Genomic DNA, 26,179 nt, shown 5'->3' on the forward strand with positions numbered 1-26,179 from the left:
GAGAGGAGGATGTATGTGAGAGGAGGATGTATGTATGTATGTGAGAGGAGAATGAATGTATGTGAGAGGAGTATGTTATGTGAGAGGAGAATGATGTGATGAGGAGAATGAATGTATGTATGTGAGAGGAGAATGAATGTATGTGAGAGGAGAATGAATGTATGTGAGAGGAGAATGATGTATGTGAGAGGAGTATGTATGTATGTGAGAGGAGAATGAATGTATGTGAGAGGAGTTTGTATGTGAGAGGAGAATGAATATGAGAGGAGAATGAATGTATGTATGTGAGAGGAGAATGAATGTATGTGAGAGGAGAATGAATGTATGTGAGAGGAGAATGAATGTATGTGAGAGGAGTATGTATGTATGTGAGAGGAGAATGAATGTATGTATGTGAGAGGAGAATGTATGTATGTGAGAGGAGTATGTATGTATGTGAGGAGAATGTATGTATGTGAGAGGAGGATGTATGTATGTATGTATGTGAAAGGAGAATGAATGTATGAATGTGAGAGGAGAATGATGTATGAATGTGAGAGGAGAATGAATGTATGAATGTGAGAGGAGAATGATGTATGTATGTGAGAGGAGTATGTATGTATGTGAGAGGAGTATGTATGTATGTGAGAGGAGTATGTATGTGAGAGGAGAATGAATGTATGTATGTGAGAGGAGAATGAATGTATGTGGAGGAGAATGAATGTATGTATGTGAGAGGAGTATGTATGTATGTATGTATGTGAGAGGAGTATGTGAGTGAGAGAGTAGTATGTATGTGAGAGGAGTAGTATGTATGTGAGAGGAGTATGTATGTATGTGAGAGGAGTATGTATGTATGTGAGAGGAGTATGTATGTATGTGAGAGGAGTATGTATGTATGTGAGAGGAGAATGAATGTATGTGAGAGGAGAATGAATGTATGTATGTGAGAGGAGTATGTATGTATGTGAGAGGAGAATGATGTATGTATGTGAGAGGAGAATGAATGTATGTATGTGAGAGGAGAATGATGTATGTATGTGAGAGGAGAATGAATGTATGTATGTGAGAGGAGAATGTATGTGAGAGGAGTATGTATGTGAGAGGAGAATGAATGTGAGAGGAGAATGAATGTATGTATGTGAGAGGAGAATGAATGTATGTATGTGAGAGGAGTATGTATGTATGTGAGAGGAGTATGTGAGTGAGAGGAGTAGTATGTATGTATGTGAGAGGAGAATGAATGTATGTATGTGAGAGGAGAATGTATGTATGTGAGAGGAGTATGTATGTATGTGAGAGGAGAAAGAATGTATGTATGTGAGAGGAGAATGAATGTATGTATGTGAGAGGAGTATGTATGTATGTGAGAGGAGAATGAATGTATGTATGTGAGAGGAGAATGAATGTATGAATGTGAGAGGAGAATGAATGTATGTATGTGAGAGGAGAATGAATGTATGTATGTGAGAGGAGTATGTATGTATGTGAGAGGAGTATGTATGTATGTGAGAGGAGTATGTATGTATGTATGTGAGAGGAGTATGTATGTATGTATGTGAGAGGAGAATGAATGTATGTATGTGAGAGGAGAATGAATGTATGTATGTGAGAGGAGAATGAATGTATGTATGTGAGAGGAGAATGAATGTATGTATGTGAGAGGAGAATGAATGTATGTATGTGAGAGGAGTATGTATGAATGTGAGAGGAGAATGAATGTGAGAGGAGAATGTATGTATGTGAGAGGAGTATGTATGTGAGAGGAGAATGAATGTATGTATGTGAGAGGAGAATGTATGTATGTGAGAGGAGTATGTGAGTGAGAGGAGAATGAATGTATGTATGTGAGAGGAGAATGTATGTGAGAGGAGTAGTATGTATGTGAGAGGAGTAGTATGTATGTGAGAGGAGAATGAATGTATGTATGTGAGAGGAGTATGTATGTATGTGAGAGGAGAATGTGAGTGAGAGGAGAATGAATGTATGTATGTGAGAGGAGAATGTATGTGAGAGGAGTAGTATGTATGTGAGAGGAGTAGTATGTATGTGAGAGGAGAATGAATGTATGTATGTGAGAGGAGTATGTATGTATGTGAGAGGAGAATGTATGTATGTGAGAGGAGTATGTATGTATGTGAGAGGAGAATGAATGTATGTATGTGAGAGGAGAATGAATGTATGAATGTGAGAGGAGAATGAATGTATGAATGTGAGAGGAGAATGAATGTATGTATGTGAGAGGAGAATGAATGTATGAATGTGAGAGGAGAATGAATGTATGAATGTGAGAGGAGAATGAATGTATGTATGTGAGAGGAGAATGAATGTATGAATGTGAGAGGAGAATGAATGTATGAATGTGAGAGGAGAATGAATGTATGAATGTGAGAGGAGAATGAATGTATGTATGTGAGAGGAGAATGAATGTATGTATGTGAGAGGAGAATGAATGTATGTATGTGAGAGGAGAATGTATGTATGTGAGAGGAGTATGTATGTATGTGAGAGGAGTATGTATGTGAGAGGAGTATGTATGTATGTGAGAGGAGAATCAATGAATGTATGTGAGAGGAGAATGAATGAATGTATGTGAGAGGAGAATGAATGTATGTGAGAGGAGAATGAATGTATGTATGTGAGAGGAGTATGTATGTATGTATGTGAGAGGAGTATGTGAGTGAGAGGAGTAGTATGTATGTGAGAGGAGTATGTATGTATGTGAGAGGAGAATGAATGTATGTATGTGAGAGGAGAATGTATGTATGTGAGAGGAGAATGTATGTATGTGAGAGGAGAATGTATGTATGTGAGAGGAGTATGTATGTATGTGAGAGGAGTATGTATGTATGTGAGAGGAGAATGAATGTATGTATGTGAGAGGAGAATGAATGTATGTATGTGAGAGGAGTATGAATGTATGTATGTGAGAGGAGTATGTATGTATGTGAGAGGAGTATGTATGTATGTGAGAGGAGTATGTATGTATGTGAGAGGAGTATGTATGTATGTGAGAGGAGTATGAATGTATGTATGTGAGAGGAGTATGTATGTATGTGAGAGGAGGATGTATGTATGTATGTGAGAGGAGGATGAATGTATGTATGTGAGAGGAGAATGAATGTATGTGAGAGGAGTATGTATGTATGTGAGAGGAGAATGAATGTATGTATGTGAGAGGAGGATGTATGTATGTATGTGAGAGGAGAATGAATGTATGTATGTGAGAGGAGAATGAATGTATGTGAGAGGAGTATGTATGTATGTGAGAGGAGAATGAATGTATGTATGTGAGAGGAGAATGTATGTATGTATGTGAGAGGAGAATGAATGTATGTATGTGAGAGGAGGATGTATGTATGTGAGAGGAGTATGTATGTATGTGAGAGGAGTATGAATGTATGTATGTGAGAGGAGAATGAATGTATGTATGTGAGAGGAGAATGAATGTATGTATGTGAGAGGAGAATGAATGTATGTATGTGAGAGGAGTATGAATGTATGTATGTGAGAGGAGAATGTATGTATGTATGTATGTGAGAGGAGAATGAATGTATGTATGTGAGAGGAGAATGTATGTATGTATGTGAGAGGAGAATGAATGTATGTATGTGAGAGGAGAATGTATGTATGTGAGAGGAGGATGTATGTATGTGAGAGGAGAATGAATGTATGAATGTGAGAGGAGAATGAATGTATGAATGTGAGAGGAGAATGAATGTATGTATGTGAGAGGAGAATGAATGTATGTATGTGAGAGGAGAATGAATGTATGTATGTGAGAGGAGAATGTATGTATGTGAGAGGAGAATGTATGTATGTGAGAGGAGTATGTATGTATGTGAGAGGAGAATGAATGTATGTATGTGAGAGGAGAATGTATGTATGTGAGAGGAGAATGAATGTATGTGAGAGGAGAATGAATGTATGTATGTGAGAGGAGTATGTATGTATGTATGTGAGAGGAGTATGTATGTATGTGAGAGGAGTATGTATGTATGTGAGAGGAGAATGAATGTATGTATGTGAGAGGAGAATGAATGTATATGTGAGAGGAGAATGAATGTATGTATGTGAGAGGAGTATGTATGTATGTATGTATGTGAGAGGAGTATGTGAGTGAGAGGAGTAGTATGTATGTGAGAGGAGTATGTATGTATGTGAGAGGAGAATGAATGTATGTATGTGAGAGGAGTATGTATGTATGTGAGAGGAGAATGAATGTATGTATGTGAGAGGAGAATGAATGTATGTATGTGAGAGGAGAATGAATGTATGTATGTGAGAGGAGAATGAATGTATGTATGTGAGAGGAGAATGAATGTATGTATGTGAGAGGAGAATGAATGTATGTATGTGAGAGGAGAATGAATGTATGTATGTGAGAGGAGTATGTATGTATGTGAGAGGAGAATGAATGTATGTATGTGAGAGGAGAATGTATGTATGTGAGAGGAGAATGTATGTATGTATGTGAGAGGAGTATGTATGTATGTATGTGAGAGGAGAATGAATGTATGTATGTGAGAGGAGTATGTATGTATGTATGTGAGAGGAGAATGAATGTATGTATGTGAGAGGAGTATGTATGTATGTATGTGAGAGGAGAATGAATGTATGTATGTGAGAGGAGTATGTATGTATGTATGTGAGAGGAGAATGAATGTATGTATGTGAGAGGAGAATGAATGTATGTATGTGAGAGGAGTATGTATGTATGTGAGAGGAGAATGAATGTATATATGTGAGAGGAGAATGAATGTATGTATGTGAGAGGAGAATGAATGTATGTATGTGAGAGGAGAATGAATGTATGTATGTGAGAGGAGTATGTATGTATGTGAGAGGAGAATGAATGTATGTATGTGAGAGGAGAATGTATGTATGTGTGAGGAGTATGTATGTATGTATGTGAGAGGAGAATGAATGTATGTAGTATGTATGTGAGAGGAGAATGAATGTATGTATGTGAGAGGAGAATGAATGTATGTATGTGAGAGGAGAATGAATGTATGTATGTGAGAGGAGAATGAATGTATGTATGTGAGAGGAGAATGAATGTATGTATGTGAGAGGAGAATGTATGTATGTGAGAGGAGTATGTATGTATGTGAGAGGAGAATGAATGTATGTATGTGAGAGGAGAATGAATGTATGTATGTGAGAGGAGAATGAATGTATGTATGTGAGAGGAGAATGTATGTATGTGAGAGGAGAATGTATGTATGTGAGAGGAGTATGTATGTATGTGAGAGGAGAATGAATGTATGTATGTGAGAGGAGAATGAATGTATGTATGTGAGAGGAGAATGAATGTATGTATGTGAGAGGAGAATGAATGTATGTGAGAGGAGAATGTATGTATGTGAGAGGAGTATGTATGTATGTGAGAGGAGAATGAATGTATGTATGTGAGAGGAGAATGAATGTATGTATGTGAGAGGAGAATGAATGTATGTATGTGAGAGGAGAATGTATGTATGTGAGAGGAGAATGTATGTATGTGAGAGGAGTATGTATGTATGTGAGAGGAGAATGAATGTATGTATGTGAGAGGAGAATGAATGTATGTATGTGAGAGGAGAATGAATGTATGTATGTGAGAGGAGTATGTATGTATGTGAGAGGAGAATGAATGTATGTATGTGAGAGGAGAATGTATGTATGTGAGAGGAGAATGAATGTATGTATGTGAGAGGAGAATGAATGTATGTGAGAGGAGAATGAATGTATGTGAGAGGAGGATGTATGTATGTGAGAGGAGAATGAATGTATGTATGTGAGAGGATTATGTATGTATGTGAGAGGAGAATGTATGTATGTGAGAGGAGTATGTATGTGAGAGGAGAATGAATGTATGTGAGAGGAGAATGAATGTATTTGAGAGGAGTATGTATGTATGTGAGAGGAGAATGTATGTATGTGAGAGGATGTATGTATGTATGTGAGAGGATGTATGTATGTGAGAGGAGAATGAATGTATGTATGTGAGAGGAGTATGTATGTATGTGAGAGGAGAATGTATGTATGTGAGAGGAGGATGTATGTATGTGAGAGGAGAATGAATGTATGTATGTGAGAGGAGTATGTATGTATGTGAGAGGAGTATGTATGTATGTGAGAGGATGTATGTATGTATGTGAGAGGATGTATGTATGTATGTGAGAGGATGTATGTATGTATGTGAGAGGAGAATGTATGTATGTATGTGAGAGGAGAATGTATGTATGTATGTGAGAGGAGGATGAATGTATGTATGTGAGAGGAGGATGAATGTATGTATGTGAGAGGAGGATGAATGTATGTATGTGAGAGGAGAATGAATGTATGTATGTGAGAGGAGAATGAATGTATGTATGTGAGAGGAGAATGAATGTATGTATGTGAGAGGAGAATGAATGTATGTATGTGAGAGGAGAATGAATGTATGTGAGTGAGAGGAGAATGAATGTATGTGAGTGAGAGGAGAATGAATGTATGTGAGTGAGAGGAGAATGAATGTATGTGAGTGAGAGGAGAATGAATGTATGTGAGTGAGAGGAGAATGTATGTATGTATGTGAGAGGAGAATGAATGTATGTGAGAGGAGAATGAATGTATGTGAGAGGAGTATGTATGTATGTGAGAGGAGAATGAATGTATGTATGTGAGAGGAGAATGTATGTATGTGAGAGGAGAATGTGTGTATGTGAGAGGAGTATGTATGTATGTGAGAGGAGAATGAATGTATGTATGTGAGAGGAGAATGTATGTATGTGAGAGGAGGATGTATGTATGTGAGAGGAGAATGAATGTATGTGAGAGGAGAATGAATGTATGTGAGAGGAGAATGAATGTATGTGAGAGGAGGATGTATGTGAGAGGAGGATGTATGTGAGAGGAGGATGTATGTGAGAGGAGGATGTATGTGAGAGGAGGATGTATGTGAGAGGAGGATGTATGTGAGAGGAGGATGTATGTGAGTATGTGAGAGGAGAATGAATGTATGTGAGAGGAGTATGTATGTGAGTGAGAGGAGAATGAATGTATGTATGTGAGAGGAGAATGAATGTGAGAGGAGAATGAATGTGAGAGGAGAATGAATGTGAGAGGAGTATGTATGTATGTGAGAGGAGTATGTATGTATGTGAGAGGAGTATGTATGTATGTGAGAGGAGTATGTATGTATGTGAGAGGAGTATGTATGTATGTGAGAGGAGTATGTATGTATGTGAGAGGAGAATGTATGTATGTGAGAGGAGAATGTATGTATGTGAGAGGAGTATGTATGTATGTGAGAGGAGAATGTATGTATGTGAGAGGAGAATGAATGTGAGAGGAGAATGAATGTGAGAGGAGAATGAATGTGAGAGGAGTATGTATGTATGTGAGAGGAGTATGTATGTATGTGAGAGGAGTATGTATGTATGTGAGAGGAGTATGTATGTGAGAGGAGTATGTATGTATGTGAGAGGAGTATGTATGTATGTGAGAGGAGAATGTATGTATGTGAGAGGAGTATGTATGTATGTGAGAGGAGAATGTATGTATGTGAGAGGAGTATTTATGTATGTGAGAGGAGAATGAATGTATGTATGTGAGAGGAGAATGTATGTGAGAGGAGAATGAATGTATGTATGTGAGAGGAGACTGAATGTGAGAGGAGTATGTATGTATGTGAGAGGAGAATGTATGTGAGAGGAGTATGTATGTATGTGAGAGGAGAATGAATGTATGTATGTGAGAGGAGAATGAATGTATGTATGTGAGAGGAGAATGAATGTATGTATGTGAGAGGAGAATGTATGTATGTGAGAGGAGAATGAATGTATGTATGTGAGAGGAGAATGAATGTATGTATGTGAGAGGAGAATGAATGTATGTATGTGAGAGGAGAATGAATGTATGTATGTGAGAGGAGAATGAATGTATGTATGTGAGAGGAGAATGTATGTATGTGAGAGGAGAATGAATGTATGTATGTGAGAGGAGAATGAATGTATGTATGTGAGAGGAGAATGAATGTATGTATGTGAGAGGAGAATGAATGTATGTATGTGAGAGGAGAATGAATGTATGTATGTGAGAGGAGAATGAATGTATGTATGTGAGAGGAGTATGTATGTATGTGAGAGGAGAATGAATGTATGTATGTGAGAGGAGTATGTATGTATGTGAGAGGAGAATGTATGTATGTGAGAGGAGAATGTATGTATGTGAGAGGAGTATGTATGTATGTGAGAGGAGAATGAATGTATGTATGTGAGAGGAGAATGAATGTATGAATGTGAGAGGAGAATGAATGTATGTATGTGAGAGGAGTATGTATGTATGTGAGAGGAGAATGAATGTATGTATGTGAGAGGAGAATGAATGTATGAATGTGAGAGGAGAATGAGTGTATGAATGTGAGAGGAGAATGAATGTATGTATGTGAGAGGAGAATGAATGTATGAATGTGAGAGGAGAATGAATGTATGAATGTGAGAGGAGAATGAATGTATGTATGTGAGAGGAGAATGAATGTATGTATGTGAGAGGAGAATGAATGTATGTATGTGAGAGGAGAATGAATGTATGTATGTGAGAGGAGAATGTATGTATGTATGTGAGAGGAGAATGTATGTATGTGAGAGGAGAATGTATGTATGTGAGAGTAGAATGTATGTATGTGAGAGGAGAATGTATGTATGTGAGAGGAGAATGAATGTATGTATGTGAGAGGAGAATGAATGTATGAATGTGAGAGGAGAATGAATGTATGAATGTGAGAGGAGAATGAATGTATGTATGTGAGAGGAGTATGTATGTATGTGAGAGGAGTATGTATGTATGTGAGAGGAGAATGAATGTATGAATGTGAGAGGAGAATGAATGTATGAATGTGAGAGGAGAATGAATGTATGTATGTGAGAGGAGAATGAATGTATGTATGTGAGAGGAGAATGAATGTATGTATGTGAGAGGAGAATGAATGTATGTATGTGAGAGGAGAATGAATGTATGTATGTGAGAGGAGAATGAATGTATGTATGTGAGAGGAGAATGAATGTATGTATGTGAGAGGAGAATGTATGTATGTGAGAGGAGAATGTATGTATGTGAGAGGAGTATGTATGTATGTGAGAGGAGTATGTATGTATGTGAGAGGAGTATGTATGTATGTGAGAGGAGAATGAATGTATGTATGTGAGAGGAGAATGTATGTATGTGAGAGGAGAATGAATGTATGTGAGAGGAGAATGAATGTATGTATGTGAGAGGAGTATGTATGTATGTATGTGAGAGGAGTATGTGAGTGAGAGGAGTATGTATGTATGTGAGAGGAGTATGTATGTATGTGAGAGGAGAATGAATGTATGTATGTGAGAGGAGAATGAATGTATGTATGTGAGAGGAGAATGAATGTATGTATGTGAGAGGAGTATGTATGTATGTGAGAGGAGTATGTATGTATGTGAGAGGAGAATGAATGTATGTATGTGAGAGGAGAATGAATGTATGTATGTGAGAGGAGAATGAATGTATGAATGTGAGAGGAGAATGAATGTATGTATGTGAGAGGAGAATGAATGTATGTATGTGAGAGGAGAATGAATGTATGTATGTGAGAGGAGTATGTATGTATGTGAGAGGAGAATGAATGTGAGAGGAGAATGTATGTATGTGAGAGGAGAATGAATGTGAGAGGAGTATGTATGTATGTGAGGAGAATGAATGTATGTATGTGAGAGGAGAATTAATGTATGTATGTGAGAGGAGAATGAATGTATGAATGTGAGAGGAGTATGTGAGTGAGAGGAGAATGTATGTGAGTGAGAGGAGAATGTATGTGAGTGAGAGGAGAATGTATGTGAGTGAGAGGAGAATGTATGTATGTGAGAGGAGAATGAATGTATGTATGTGAGAGGAGTATGTGAATGAGAGGAGAATGAATGTATGTATGTGAGAGGAGAATGAATGTGAGAGGAGAATGAATGTATGTATGTGAGAGGAGAATGAATGTATGAATGTGAGAGGAGTATGTATGTGAGAGGAGAATGTATGTATGTGAGAGGAGAATTAATGTATGTATGTGAGAGGAGAATGAATGTATGAATGTGAGAGGAGTATGTATGTGAGAGGAGTATGTGAATGAGAGGAGAATGAATGTATGTATGTGAGAGGAGAATGAATGTGAGAGGAGAATGTATGTATGTGAGAGGAGAATGAATGTATGTATGTGAGAGGAGAATGAATGTATGAATGTGAGAGGAGTATGTATGTGAGAGGAGAATGTATGTATGTGAGAGGAGAATTAATGTATGTATGTGAGAGGAGTATGTGAATGAGAGGAGAATGAATGTATGTATGTGAGAGGAGAATGAATGTGAGAGGAGAATGTATGTATGTGAGAGGAGAATGAATGTATGTATGTGAGAGGAGAATGAATGTATGTATGTGAGAGGAGAATGAATGTATGTATGTGAGAGGAGAATGAATGTGAGAGGAGTATGTATGTATGTGAGAGGAGAATGAATGTATGTATGTGAGAGGAGAATTAATGTATGTATGTGAGAGGAGAATTAATGTATGTATGTGAGAGGAGAATGAATGTATGAATGTGAGAGGAGTATGTATGTGAGAGGAGAATGTATGTATGTGAGTGAGAGGAGAATGTATGTGAGTGAGAGGAGAATGTATGTGAGTGAGAGGAGAATGTATGTGAGTGAGAGGAGAATGTATGTGAGTGAGAGGAGAATGTATGTATGTGAGAGGAGAATGAATGTATGTATGTGAGAGGAGTATGTGAATGAGAGGAGAATGAATGTATGTATGTGAGAGGAGAATGAATGTGAGAGGAGAATGTATGTATGTGAGAGGAGAATGAATGTATGTATGTGAGAGGAGAATGTATGTATGTGTGAGGAGTATGTATGTATGTGAGAGGAGAATGAATGTATGTATGTGAGAGGAGAATGAATGTGAGAGGAGAATGTATGTATGTGAGAGGAGTATGTGAGTGAGAGGAGAATGAATGTATGTGAGAGGAGAATGTATGTGAGTGAGAGGAGAATGTATGTATGTGAGAGGAGAATGAATGTATGTATGTGAGAGGAGAATGAATGTGAGAGGAGTATGTATGTATGTGAGAGGAGTATGTGAATGAGAGGAGAATGAATGTATGTATGTGAGAGGAGAATGAATGTGAGAGGAGTATGTATGTATGTGAGAGGAGTATGTGAATGAGAGGAGAATGAATGTATGTATGTGAGAGGAGAATGAATGTATGTGAGTGAGAGGAGAATGTATGTGAGTGAGAGGAGAATGTATGTGAGTGAGAGGAGAATGTATGTATGTGAGAGGAGAATGTATGAATGTGAGAGGAGAATGAATGTGAGAGGAGAATGAATGTATGTATGTGAGAGGAGAATGAATGTATGTATGTGAGAGGAGAATGAATGTATGTATGTGAGAGGAGAATGAATGTATGAATGTGAGAGGAGAATGAATGTATGAATGTGAGAGGAGTATGTATGTATGTGAGAGGAGAATGAATGTATGTATGTGAGAGGAGAATGAATGTGAGAGGAGAATGTATTTATGTGAGAGGAGAATGAATGTATGTATGTGAGAGGAGAATGAATGTATGAATGTGAGAGGAGAATGAATGTATGAATGTGAGAGGAGAATGAATGTATGAATGTGAGAGGAGTATGTATGTATGTGAGAGGAGAATGAATGTATGTATGTGAGAGGAGAATGAATGTATGTATGTGAGAGGAGTATGTTTGTATGTGAGAGGAGAATGAATGTATGTATGTGAGAGGAGTATGTGAGTGAGAGGAGAATGTATGTATGTGAGAGGAGAATGAATGTGAGAGGAGAATGTATGTATGTGAGAGGAGTATGTATGTATGTGAGAGGAGAATGAATGTATGTATGTGAGAGGAGTATGTGAGTGAGAGGAGTATGTATGTATGTGAGAGGAGAATGTATGTGAGTGAGAGGAGAATGTATGTGAGTGAGAGGAGAATGAATGTATGTGAGAGGAGAATGTATGTGAGAGGAGAATGTATGTGAGTGAGAGGAGAATGAATGTATGTGAGAGGAGAATGTATGTGAGTGAGAGGAGAATGTATGTGAGTGAGAGGAGAATGAATGTATGTATGTGAGAGGAGTATGTGAATGAGAGGAGAATGAATGTATGTATGTGAGAGGAGAATGAATGTATGTGAGTGAGAGGAGAATGTATGTGAGTGAGAGGAGAATGTATGTATGTGAGAGGAGAATGTATGAATGTGAGAGGAGAATGAATGTGAGAGGAGAATGAATGTATGTATGTGAGAGGAGAATGTATGTATGTGAGAGGAGAATGAATGTATGTATGTGAGAGGAGAATGAATGTATGTATGTGAGAGGAGAATGTATGTATGTGAGAGGAGAATGAATGTGAGAGGAGTATGTATGTATGTGAGAGGAGTATGTATGTATGTGAGAGGAGAATGTATGTATGTGAGAGGAGAATGAATGTATGTATGTGAGAGGAGAATGAATGTGAGAGGAGAATGTATGTATGTATGTGAGAGGAGAATGTATGTATGTGAGAGGAGAATGAATGTATGTATGTGAGAGGAGAATGTATGAATGTGAGAGGAGAATGAATGTATGTATGTGAGAGGAGAATGAATGTATGTGAGAGGAGGATGTGAGTGAGGAGAATGAATGTATGTATGTGAGAGGAGTATGTATGTATGTGAGAGGAGAATGTATGTATGAATGTGAGAGGAGAATGAATGTGAGAGGAGAATGTATGTATGTATGTGAGAGGAGAATGAATGTATGTATGTGAGAGGAGAATGTATGTATGTGAGAGGAGGATGTGAGTGAGGAGAATGAATGTATGTATGTGAGAGGAGTATGTATGTATGTGAGAGGAGTATGTATGTGAGAGGAGAATGTATGTATGTGAGAGGAGTATGTGAGAGGAGAATGAATGTATGTATGTGAGAGGAGAATGTATGTATGTGTGATGAGTATGTATGTATGTGAGAGGAGAATGAATGTATGTATGTGAGAGGAGTATGTATGTGAGTGAGAGGAGAATGAATGTATGTATGTGAGAGGAGAATGAATGTGAGAGGAGAATGAATGTGAGAGGAGAATGAATGTGAGAGCAGTATGTATGTATGTGAGAGGAGTATGTATGTATGTGAGAGGAGTATGTATGTATGTGAGAGGAGTATGTATGTATGTGAGAGGAGTATGTATGTATGTGAGAGGAGTATGTATGTATGTGAGAGGAGTATGTATGTATGTGAGAGGAGAATGAATGTGAGAGGAGAATGTATGTATGTGAGAGGAGTATGTATGTATGTGAGAGGAGAATGAATGTATGTATGTGAGAGGAGAATGTATGTATGTGAGAGGAGTATGTATGTATGTGAGAGGAGAATGAATGTATGTATGTGAGAGGAGAATGTATGTGAGAGGAGAATGAATGTATGTATGTGAGAGGAGACTGAATGTGAGAGGAGTATGTATGTATGTGAGAGGAGAATGTATGTGAGAGGAGTATGTGAGTGAGAGGAGAATGTATGTATGTGAGAGGAGAATGAATGTATGAATGTGAGAGGAGAATGAATGTGAGAGGAGAATGTATGTATGTGAGAGGAGTATGTATGTGAGAGGAGTATGTATGTATGTGAGAGGAGTATGTATGTATGTGAGAGGAGAATGTATGTGAGAGGAGTATGTGAGTGAGAGGAGAATGTATGTATGTGAGAGGAGAATGAATGTATGAATGTGAGAGGAGAATGAATGTGAGAGGAGAATGAATGTGAGAGGAGAATGAATGTGAGAGGAGTATGTGAGTGAGAGGAGTATGTATGTATGTGAGAGGAGTATGTATGTATGTGAGAGGAGAATGAATGTGAGAGGAGTATGTATGAATGTATGTGAGAGGAGAATGTATGTATGTGAGAGGAGAATGTATGTATGTGAGAGGAGAATGTATGTATGTGAGAGGAGAATGTATGTATGTGAGTGAGAGGAGAATGTATGTGAGTGAGAGGAGAATGTATGTATGTGAGAGGAGAATGTATGTGAGTGAGAGGAGAATGTATGTGTGTGAGAGGAGAATGTATGTGAGTGAGAGGAGAATGTATGTATGTGAGAGGAGTATGTATGTGAGAGGAGAATGAATGTATGTATGTGAGAGGAGTATGTATGTGAGTGAGAGGAGAATGTATGAATGTATGTGAGAGGAGTATGTGAGTGAGAGGAGTATGTATGAATGTATGTGAGAGGAGAATGTATGTATGTGAGAGGAGAATGTATGTATGTGAGGGGAGAATGTATGTATGTATGTGAGGGGAGTATGTATGTATGCGAGAGGAGAACGTGTGTATGTATGCGAGAGGAGAACGCGTGTATGTATGCGAGAGAACGCGTGTATGCATGCGAGAGGAGAACGCGTGTATGCATGCGAGAGGAGAACGCGTGTATGCATGCGAGAGGAGAACGCGTGTATGCATGCGAGAGGAGAACGCGTGTATGCATGCGAGGGGAGAACGCACGAGTGTATGCATGCGAGGGGAGAACGCACGAGTGTATGCATGCGAGGGGAGAACGAACGAGTGTATGCATGCGAGGGGAGAACGAACGAGTGTATGCATGCGAGGGGAGAACGAACGAGTGTATGCATGCGAGGGGAGAACGAACGAGTGTATGCATGCGAGGGGAGAACGAACGAGTGTATGCATGCGAGGGGAGAACGAACGAGTGTATGCATGCGAGGGGAGAACGAACGAGTGTATGCATGCGAGGGGAGAACGAACGAGTGTATGCATGCGAGGGGAGAACGAACGAGTGTATGCATGCGAGGGGAGAACGAACGAGTGTATGCATGCGAGGGGAGAACGAACGAGTGTATGCATGCGAGGGGAGAACGAACGAGTGTATGCATGCGAGGGGAGAACGAACGAGTGTATGCATGCGAGGGGAGAACGAACGAGTGTATGCATGCGAGGGGAGAACGAACGAGTGTATGCATGCGAGGGGAGAACGAACGAGTGTATGCATGCGAGGGGAGAACGAACGAGTGTATCCGAGGGGAGTACGTACGAGTGTATGCGAGGGGAGAACGAACGAGTGTATGCGAGGGGAGAACGAACGTGTGTATGCGAGAGGGGAACGAACGTGTGTATGCGAGAGGGGAACGAACGTGTGTATGCGAGAGGGGAACGAACGAGTGTATGCGAGAGGGGAACGAACGAGTGTATGCGAGGGGAGAACGAACGAGTGTATGCGAGGGGAGAACGAACGAGTGTATGCGAGAGGGGAATGTATGTATGCGAGAGGGGATCGAACGTGTGTATGCGAGAGGGGAACGAACGTGTGTATGCGAGGGGAGAACGAACGAGTGTATGCGAGGGGAGAACGAACGAGTGTATGCGAGGGGAGAACGAACGAGTGTATGCGAGGGGAGAACGAACGAGTGTATGCGAGGGGAGAACGAACGAGTGTATGCGAGGGGAGAACGAACGAGTGTATGCGAGGGGAGAACGAACGAGTGTATGCGAGAGGGGAATGTATGTATGCGAGAGGGGAACGAACGAGTGTATGCGAGGGGAGAACGAACGAGTGTATGCGAGGGGAGAAAGAACGTGTGTATGCGAGGGGAGAAAGAACGTGTGTATGCGAGAGGAGAACGAACGAGTGTATGCGAGAGGAGAACGAACGAGTGTATGCGAGAGGAGAACGAACGAGTGTATGCGAGAGGGGAATGTATGTATGCGAGAGGAGAATGAACGTGTGTATGCGAGAGGAGAACGAACGAGTGTATGCGAGAGGAGAACGAACGAGTGTATGCGAGAGGAGAACGAACGAGTGTATGCGAGAGGGGAATGTATGTATGCGAGAGGAGAATGAACGTGTGTATGCGAGAGGGGAATGAACGTGTGTATGCGAGAGGGGAATGAACGTGTGTATGCGAGAGGAGAATGAACGTGTGTATGCGAGAGGAGTATGTATGAGTGTATGCGAGAGGGGAACGAACGTGTGTATGCGAGAGGGGAACGAACGTGTGTATGCGAGAGGGGAACGAACGAGTGTATGCGAGAGGAGAATATATGTATGTAAAAGGGCTAGTATGGATAATGTCTTGTATGGTCCTTCACAAATGAGCGCACACACACACACACACACACACACACACACACACATACCCAGAGCAGTGGGCAGCTATGCTACAGTGCCCAGGGAGCAGTTGGGGGTTCGGTGCCTTGCTTAAGGGCACTTCAGCCCATGGCTGCCCCCATGTTAACCTTAAACACATGTCTTTGGACTGTGGGGGAAACCGGAGCACCTGGAGGAAACCCACACAGGCACGGGAAGAACATGCAAACTCCACACAGAAAGGCCCACGCCGGCCACGGGGCTCGAACCCACAACCTTCTTGCTGTGAGGCGACCCTGCTAACCACTACACCACCGTACTGCCCATGTCTAAAAAGTAATTGTGTACTAATACCATTTCCAGAAAAGTTGGGATAGTTTCCAAAATGCAATAAAAACAAAAATCTGTGGCGTGTTAATTCATGTGAACATTTTATTTAACTGACAAAAGTACAAAGAAATGATTTTCAATAGTTTTACTGAGCAAGAGAGGAGAACGCGTGTATGCATGCGAGAGGAGAACGCGTGTATGCATGCGAGAGGAGAACGCGTGTATGCATGCGAGAGGAGAACGCGTGTATGCATGCGAGAGGAGAACGCGTGTATGCATGCGAGAGGAGAACGCGTGTATGCATGCGAGAGGAGAACGCGTGTATGCATGCGAGAGGAGAACGCGTGTATGCATGCGAGAGGAGAACGCGTGTATGCATGCGAGAGGAGAACGCGTGTATGCATGCGAGAGGAGAACGCGTGTATGCATGCGAGAGGAGTATGAATGCATGCGAGAGGAGTATGAATGCATGCGAGAGGAGTATGAATGTATGTATGCGAGGGGAGAATGAACGAGTGTATGCGAGGGGAGAATGAACGAGTGTATGCGAGGGGAGAACGAACGAGTGTATGCAAGGGGAGAACGAACGAGTGTATGCGAGGGGAGAACGAACGAGTGTATGCGAGGGGAGAACGAACGAGTGTATGCGAGGGGAGAACGAACGAGTGTATGCGAGGGGAGAACGAACGAGTGTATGCGAGGGGAGAACGAACGAGTGTATGCGAGGGGAGAACGAACGAGTGTATGCGAGGGGAGAACGAACGAGTGTATGCGAGGGGATGCAAGTGTATGCAAGTTCTCCCACTTAAGATGAGAGGCCTGTAATTTTCATCATAGGTACACTTCAACTATAAGAGACAAAATGAGAAAAAAAAATCCAGAAAATCACATTGTCTGATTTTTAAAGAATTTATTTGCAAATTATGGTGGAAAATAAGTATTTGGTCAATAACAAAAGTTCATCTCAATACTTTGTTATATACCCTTTGTTGGCAATGACAGAGGTCAAACGTTTTCTGTAAGTCTTCACAAGGTTTTCACACACTGTTGCTGGTATTTTGGCCCATTCCTCCATGCAGATCTCCTCTAGAGCAGTGATGTTTTGGGGCTGTCGCTGGGCAACACGGACTTTCAACTCCCTCCAGAGATTTTCTATGGGCTTGAGATCTGGAGACTGGCTAGGCCACTCCAGGACCTTGAAATGCCTTGAAATCCTTCGTTGCCCGGGCGGTGTGTTTGGGATCATTGTCATGCTGAAAGACCCAGCCACGTTTCATCTTCAATGCCCTTGCTGATGGAAGGAGGTTTTCACTCAAAATCTCATGATACATGGCCCCATTCATTCTTTCCTTTACACGGATCAGTCGTCCTGGTCCCTTTGCAGAAAAACAGCCCCAAAGCATGATGTTTCCACCCCCATGCTTCACAGTAGGTATGGTGTTCTTTGGATGCAAAACAGCATTCTTTCTCCTCCAAACACGACAAGTTGAGTTTTTACCAAAAAGTTCTATTTTGGTTTCATCTGACCATATGACGGCGGCACGGTGGTGTAGTGGTTAGCGCTGTTGCCTCACAGCAAGAAGGTCCTGGGTTCGAGCCCCGGGGCCGACGAGGGCCTTTCTGTGCGGAGTTTGCATGTTCTCCCCATGTCCGCGTGGGTTTCCTCCGGGTGCTCCGGTTTCCCCCACAGTCCAAAGACATGCAGGTTAGGTTAACTGGTGACTCTAAATTGACCGTAGGTGTGAATGTGAGTGTGAATGGTTGTGTGTCTATGTCTCAGCCCTGTGATGACCTGGCGACTTGTCCAGGGTGAACCCTACCTTTCGCCCGTAGTCAGCTGGGATAGGCTCCAGCTTGCCTGCGACCCTGTAGAAGGATAAAGCGGCTAGAGATAATGAGATGAGATGACCATATGACATTCTCCCAATCCTCTTCTGGATCATCCAAATGCTCTCTAGCAAACTTCAGACGGGCCTGGACATGTACTGGCTTAAGCAGGGGGACACGTCTGGCACTGCAGGATTTGAGTCCCTGGCGGCGTAGTGTGTTACTGATGGTAGCCTTTGTTACTTTGGTCCCAGCTCTCTGCAGGTCATTCACTAGGTCCCCCCGTGTGGTTCTGGGATTTTTGCTCACCGTTCTTGTGATCATTTTGACCCCACGGGGTGAGATCTTGCGTGGAGCCCCAGATCGAGGGAGATTATCAGTGGTCTTGTATGTCTTCCATTTTCTAATAATTGCTCCCACAGTTGATTTCTTCACACCAAGCTGCTTACCTATTGCAGATTCAGTCTTCCCAGCCTGGTGCAGGTCTACAATTTTGTTTCTGGTGTCCTTTGACAGCTCTTTGGTCTTGGCCATAGTGGAGTTTGGAGTGTGACTGTTTGAGGTTGTGGACAGGTGTCTTTTATACTGATAACGAGTTCAAACAGGTGCCATTAATACAGGTAACGAGTGGAGGACAGAGGAGCCTCTTAAAGAAGTAGTTACAGGTCTGTGAGAGCCAGAAATCTTGCTTGTTTGTAGGTGACCAAATACTTATTTTACCGAGGAATTTACCAATTAATTCATTAAAAATCCTACAATGTGATTTTCTGGATTCTTTCTCCCCATTCTGTCTCTCATAGTTGAAGTGTACCTATGATGAAAATTACAGGCCTCTCATCTTTTTAAGTGGGAGAACTTGCACAATTGGTGGCTGACTAAATACTTTTTTGCCCCACTGTATAGCTTTTTATGTAATGGGTTCTTTGTATGAGAACACGGGGCCTACGGACACTACAGGTGAGTTAATTGTCCTGCATTTTGTAATTCAGCATTGTGTTTGTTACTAAAGATCGTTCACAGTTATTGTACTGAGCTCATTGTGTGTCTCTCAGCATTGTGTATGTGGGGGGCCTACGGACACTACGGAGATTTGTCATTTTAACATACCATTTTGAATCATTCCTCAATAGTATTAGGAAGTTATATTGTGAACATGTTTGTTTGTTTTTCCCATCTGGATACTTTGTAGATGAGGAAATTCATTATAAACTAGATATTAAATGTGAATTTGACATCATGAGCTTGATAAATTTGACAGAAAATATTTCAATAGTAAATCTGTTACACTGCAGACATTTCATGCGTGGTCCAACAAGATGTATATTTTGCAACAAAATGGTGTACTTCAGCCTGAAAGATGAAGAAATATGATACGCTAGCACAAGCAGTGCGTCCAATAAGTTGAAATCATATTATATTACAATACAGAAGATGTACAACTTTCCTCATTGAAAAAATCCATGAAATTGCAGCAATTTTGACCCGTATTCATTGCTGTCAAATTTTTATTATTGCAGATATCAATGTGCTGTTTTCAACATCTGACAGTCCTTGCGGTACTTTATCTGAAAACACTCAAACACTACAGTTATTCTGTTTCTATAATTCTGAAATATGTGCATAATATTGTCAAACATGAAATCTCTCACATTAGTGATTTTCTGCTGTTTACAACTTCAGGGCTAATTTCTCTTAACGTACACCATTTATAAAAATATTGTCAAATGTTTGTATATTCAAAATTTTCTCCTATATAACACCTGGACACTGGTTGCTCAGCTGAAGTCTTAAATGAAAACCATCAACAAAAATAGAAATTCACTGCAACTTCATGCAAATATAAAATGGTTCACTTGATAGAACTTTTCAGAGATGTACTTACAAAATGACGACTCACAATGAGGTTCATCAAAATGATTAGAGGATGAAAGAAATGACTTATTGAATGTGACACATTTAAAAATGTGAAAAGATGTTTTCCTGGGGCTAATTTTGTTGTAAAAATGTTTCAGAAACTTTCAAATCTCCAATTTGCTTAAAGGTTGAAGTGTCTTGCAAACTTCAACAAAATTTTAACACTGTTTAAAAACATTTAAAATGCATATTTAAACAAGTTTATCAGAAATTAATTAAAGCCCCCTTTTTATGTACATGGTCACAAATACACAGCTGAACACAAAGTGATGTTAAACATTCAGGGAAAAGCAAACAGATGGCAACGTAAAAATCTCATCAATCTGTTTGCTTTTTCCTGAGGTCATTGCATTTTTGATTGCTTGCTCTCCTTATCTCACTCCAACACTTGTCTAAGATTTTGGAGGAATATTTCTTGATGATGTGCCCTGAAAGAAAAGAACAAATTCAGAAACTGACCATGGCAATTTACTTTGAAAAACAGTTTTGTCAAAACTTCAATAAATACATGATTCAATTAGTCATTTTCAAGCATGGATTAATTTTAAAGAGAATCAACTACTGCTTATAGACATTACCACTTTGCCAGAGATTACACAACACATCTTGTTTGTTAGTTCCTGTGAGAGGCCAACTTTGCACTTTTAGGCCATCACTAATGAGAACATGTCCCCAAAAGCAAACGGCTCCAGTTATGTCCAGATGTTCACTTCAGAGAGGTTCCACTGTATTTTCTAAGCTCCATGTACCATAGACTTGATTTCCACTGCTATCTTGAGATGCTTGCAAAGGTCTTGTGACGATCTTGAAAATATCTTAAAAAGAACTTGATGAAATCCTTAAGATCCTTTCAAGATCTTTGAAACCTTGAAAATCATGAAAGATTCTTTCAAAGATCCTTTTAAGATGTTGGCTATTCAGGATTTGGCCAGCAGGAAATTATGTCGTGGCAATGTCCATCTGTCCATCCCGGGAAGGATACTCACCTTCTGAAATCAACTCCTTTCACAATTTTTGGAGGAATTTCATGAAACTTGAGAGGATTCTTTTGTTATATGTCCGTAATACACATATTGCACTTTCATTCAGTTGCATTTTACCAGAGTTATAACATAGTTGCCCATTGGGGGATTATTGTGATCTCGGAGCACTCTTGCTATGCAAGTTTCAATCTATTTCCATCCTTGCCAATTCCGTTCAATTAGGATCATTTAAAAAAATTGAAAAGTCCTCAAGGATCTTAAAGGGTCCTCACAAAGATCTCGTAAAGACCTTGACAAGGATCCTTACAAGATCCTGATTAAATCCTTGAGGATTCCAGTTAAGAGCTTTATAAGATCCTGAAAAGGATCCTTTTAAGATCTTTCAAGGATCCTTGTTAAAGCTTGGAGGAACTTTGCAAAGAACTTGTGAAGATCTTGACAAAGATCCTTAAAATATCCTGTTCAAGTCCTCAAGGAGCCTAGCAAAGATCTTAACAAGATCCTTAGACGAATCCTTTTAATATATTTGAATATCCTTGTTGAATCCTTGAGGAACTTAAAGGGTCTTTGCAGGGATCATTATAAGGATCTTTGTCAAATCCTTGAGGATCTTTACAAATGATTTTGCATATGAAGATCTTTTGAAGATCTTTCAAAGATCCTTTTAAGGATCCTTATCTTTAAGGATCTTTGGTAGGTCTTTGACAGTCCTCATGGATCCTTAAAGATCCTTTTGAGGTTTTTCACCAGGGATTCTCTCATGAATTTTGGCACAAAGCAGTGAGCCACACCCCATCCTTGCTTGCAAAGACTGAGCCTTTGGTGCTGGTCCTTTTATCACCAATCATGTTACCAATTCAGCTGCTTAGGGCGGCACGGTGGTGTAGTGGTTAGCACGGTCGCCTCACAGCAAGAAGATTCTAGGTTCGAACCCAGCGGCCGGTGAGGGCCTTTCTGTGTGGAGTTTGCATGTTCTCCCCGTGTCTGCGTGGGTTTCCTCAGGGTGCTCCGGTTTCCCCCACAATCCAAAGACATGCAGTTAAGTTAACGTGGGGCGGCCTTGGGCTGAGGTGCCCTTGAGCGAGGTACCGAACCCCGACTGCTCCCCAGGTGCTCTGGTGTGGCTGCCCACTGCTCTTGGTGTGTGTGTGTGTGTGTGTGTGTGTGTTCACTGCTTCAGATGGGTTAAATGCAGAGGATGAATTTCACTGTGCTTGAAGTGTGCATGTGACACAACTGTCAATTTATAACATTTAGCTTCTCACTGTGGTGTAAAATCAGTTTCCTTGCTCTTGAAGAGCATTTCCCAAAGGGTGGGCCATGAAGGTCATATAAAGACTTGAAGTGTGTCACATGCACACTTCAAGCACAGTGAAATTCATCCTCTGCATTTAACCCATCTGAAGCAGTGAACACACGCACCAAGAGCAGTGGGCAGCCACACCAGAGCACCTGGGGAGCAGTCGGGGTTCGGTACCTCGCTCAAGGGCACCTCAGCCCAAGGCCGCCCCACGTTAACTTAACTGCATGTCTTTGGATTGTGGGGGAAACCGGAGCACCCTGAGGAAACCCACGCAGACACGGGGAGAACATGCAAACTCCACACAGAAAGGCCCTCACCGGCCGCTGGGTTCGAACCTAGAATCTTCTTGCTGTGAGGCGACCGTGCTAACCACTACACCACCGTGCCGCCCTAAGCAGCTGAATTGGTAACATGATTGGTGATAAAAGGACCAGGTGCTCTGGTGTGGCTGCCCACTGCTCTTGGTGTGTGTGTGTGTGTGTGTGTGTGTGTGTGTTCACTGCTTCAGATGGGTTAAATGCAGAGGATGAATTTCACTGTGCTTGAAGTGTGCATGTGACACAAAGGTTTCTTCTTTATTATTGTGGAATCTTCCAGAATGGTGTTACTTGAATTTCCTAGAAACTTTTCGGTTTTATTTTGCCTAACCCTGTCCCAACTTTTTTTTGTGTGTTACAGTAAAACAATTTTAAATCTTTTCTTTGTACCTTTCAGTTAAATAAAGGTTCACACCGATTAACAAATCAGATTTTTGTTTTTATTGCATTTTGTAAAATATCCAGACTTTTTTTTTTCTGGAAATGGGGTAAGTATATTTTAGGGTAATTTCAAACTTAAATACAAAATTGAAAAATTTAATTGATTTTTCTTTGTCTTTATATGACCTTCATGGCCCACCCTTTGGGAAATGCTCTTCAAGAGCAAGGAAACTGATTTTACACCACAGTGAGAAGCTAAATGTTATAAATTGACAGTGATGTGGGTTGTGATGGATGTTAATAATCAGTGTTGCCCCTTCACAGACCGGTACGCTATAAAGAAGCACTCATTTCTAATTTCTGGTCAGAGCTCAGTACACTGCCTCAGCTCCATCTGTGATACCATATTGCTGTTGATGTTTTTCACAACATGCCCATGTGTCCTTTTAATCCAGTTAGAGAGAGAGAGAGAGAGAGAGAGAGAGAGAAAGATTAGTGAAACATTTCACTGCCAGCATGGACAACCTGCGTCTGAACTTTACCAAGCTCTACCACACCACTGTAGGTTTTTAAAATCCTAAAGACTATAATTTTCCATATTATAGCAGAGGTGTAATAGTTATAGATTACTGAGGATTTATTCTTTATTTTGTAATGTAGTCTGTTAATCAGGAATTTTAATTTATAAAACACTGGTATTGATTCTTCAGTTCAGACAATTTAGTGATTTTTTTTCCTTGTTTTTTCCCTCCATTACCAGTATCTATTTCATATTTACATCCTTTGTTTTCTTTGACAATGAGTGCATGCTTTCCTTATTCCCCACCCCCCAGCTAGTTTGTTTTTGTTTGTTTGTTTGTTTGTTTGTTTGTTTATTTATTTTCCAAAAATCGGAAATCAAAATACATTTTACATCAATATATTTGACATGTCTTTTTGTAAAATATCATTTAGGTACCTAATAGGTTTTTATCAATTATTAAATTATTTTTATACAAAATATTTTATACCCCACGGGGGGGCTCTCCATGACCGAATCCTTATCAAATCAAATCAAGTTTATTTGTATAGCGCTTTTAACAATAAACATTGTCGCAAAGCAGCTTTACAGAATTTGAACGACTTAAAACGAGCTAATTTTATCCCTAATCTATCCCCAATGAGCAAGCTTGTGGCGACGGTGGCAAGGAAAAACTCCCTCAGACGACATGAGGAAGAAACCTCGAGAGGAACCAGACTCAAAAGGGAACCCATCCTCATTTGGGCAACAAATGAAGTGTTGTCTACTGTGATTAGGGATCCAAGCAGTTTTATCAGTTTAGGATTAATTCCTGTAATTTTAGTCTTTTACTTGTTTGGCATCCTGTCGAAATGTTTAAGTTCTGGAAGAGATGTATATCAGAAGAGGAGTAGCGCAGTGATAGCAATGCCATGTTGAAGACTGCCTGTGAAGTGCTGCTTGGGCCCCTGTAATCACTTCTGATGGCTGTATTTGTTATTCTGTTTGCTTGTGTTGTAGCTGGCAGAGTACAGACAGAGGAAAGCTCAGAGTGATGGACAGAAGAAGAAGAAGAAAAAGAATAAAGGATCAGAACAGCAAGAAGGAGGGCAGGAAGTGAGTGGCGAGAGAAAGGAAGTACCAGCTACAGAGCTTTCCTTTTCCAGAACACTTCGTAGTGGAGAAACTGTTAAACATGACCAAATGTACACAATAGAGGTGAGAGAGAAACACACACACACACACACACACACACACACACACACACACACACACACACACACAATGGTTCGGGGAGCTGGGTTGGGGAACCTGGGGGGGGATGCTGATTCAAGGGACCTGAGGAACTGCTGGTTCAGGGATCCTAGGGAGATGCTGGGGAGGAGCTGGTTCAGAGACCCTGGTTCAGTGGATGCTGGGGAGGAGCTGATTCTGGTGGGGATGATGGTGAGGAGCTGTTCATTAGACCCTGGGGAGGAGCTGGTTCTGGGAACGATGGGGAGTAGCTGGTTTGTTGGACCCTGGGGAGGAGCTGGTTGAGGGAACCTGGGAGAGGACGATGAGGAAGAGCTTATTTGGGGAACCTGAGGTGGATGCTCGGGAGTAGCTGGTTTGTTGGACCCTGGGGAGGAGCTTCAGAGGAGATTCATCCTCTGCATTTAACCCATCTGAAGCAGTGAACACGCGCGCACACCCAGAGCAGTGGGCAGCCATACTACAGCGCCCAGGGAGCAGTCAGGGGTTAGGTACCTTGCTCAACGGCATCTCAGCCCAAGGCTGAACCTGGGGGAGAAGCTGGTTTGTTGGACCCTGGTGTGGATGATGGGGAGTAGCTGGTTTGGGGGGCACTGGGCAGGAGCTAGCCTGAGGAACCTGGTCCGGGGGACACTGGGGAGGAACCTGGTCTGGGGGACACTGGGGAAGAACCTCATTCAGCGGATGTTGGTTCAGTGGACACTGGGGAGGAACCTCGTTCGGTGGATGCTGGTGAGGAGTTGGTCAAGGGAGCCAGGTTCGGGGCATGCTAGGGAGGAGCTGGTTTGGAGAGTCTGGTTCAGGGCATGCTGGCGAGGAGCTGGTTTGGTGGATGCCGGTGAGGAGCTTGTTTGGGGACCCTGGTGTGGGGCACACTGGAGAGGAACTGGTTCAGGGCACATTGGACAGTAGCTGGTTCAGTGGACGCTGGCGAGGAGCTGGTTTGGGGGACACTGGGAGGATATGGTTTGGGGAGCCTGGTTCAGGGGATGCTGGTGAGGTGCTTGGTTGGGGGGATGTTGGGCAGGAACTGGTTCGGAAGATACTGGCGAGGAGCTGGTACGGGGAACCTGGTTGGGTGGATGCTGGCGAGGAGCTGGTTGGGTGAATGCTGGTGGGGGGGGTTTGTTCGAGGGACGCTGGTGAGGAGCTGGTTTGGGGGACCCTGATTGGGTGCACGCTGATTGGGTGGACACTGATTCGGTGGATACTGGCAAGGAGCTGGTACAGGGACACTTGCAAGGAGCTGGTTCGG

The 26,179-nt window shown here is 41.3% G+C and overlaps 1 protein-coding gene across 5 annotated transcripts in view; it reads left to right on the top strand.

Moving 5' to 3' along the window:
- The window catches only part of LOC132882276 (A-kinase anchor protein 9-like), a 285,166-nt gene that overhangs the window by 21,367 nt on the left and 237,620 nt on the right, over positions 1-26,179 (top strand). For all 5 annotated transcript variants that reach the window (XM_060915567.1, XM_060915571.1, XM_060915570.1 and 2 more), the window contains exon 2: positions 24,691-24,888. In XM_060915567.1, the coding sequence (XP_060771550.1) occupies positions 24,691-24,888 (198 nt within the window). The remainder of the gene's footprint in view (positions 1-24,690; positions 24,889-26,179) is intronic.

This window comes from Neoarius graeffei, chromosome 2 (assembly GCF_027579695.1).
Source record: "Neoarius graeffei isolate fNeoGra1 chromosome 2, fNeoGra1.pri, whole genome shotgun sequence".
NCBI classification, from domain to species: domain Eukaryota; kingdom Metazoa; phylum Chordata; class Actinopteri; order Siluriformes; family Ariidae; genus Neoarius; species Neoarius graeffei.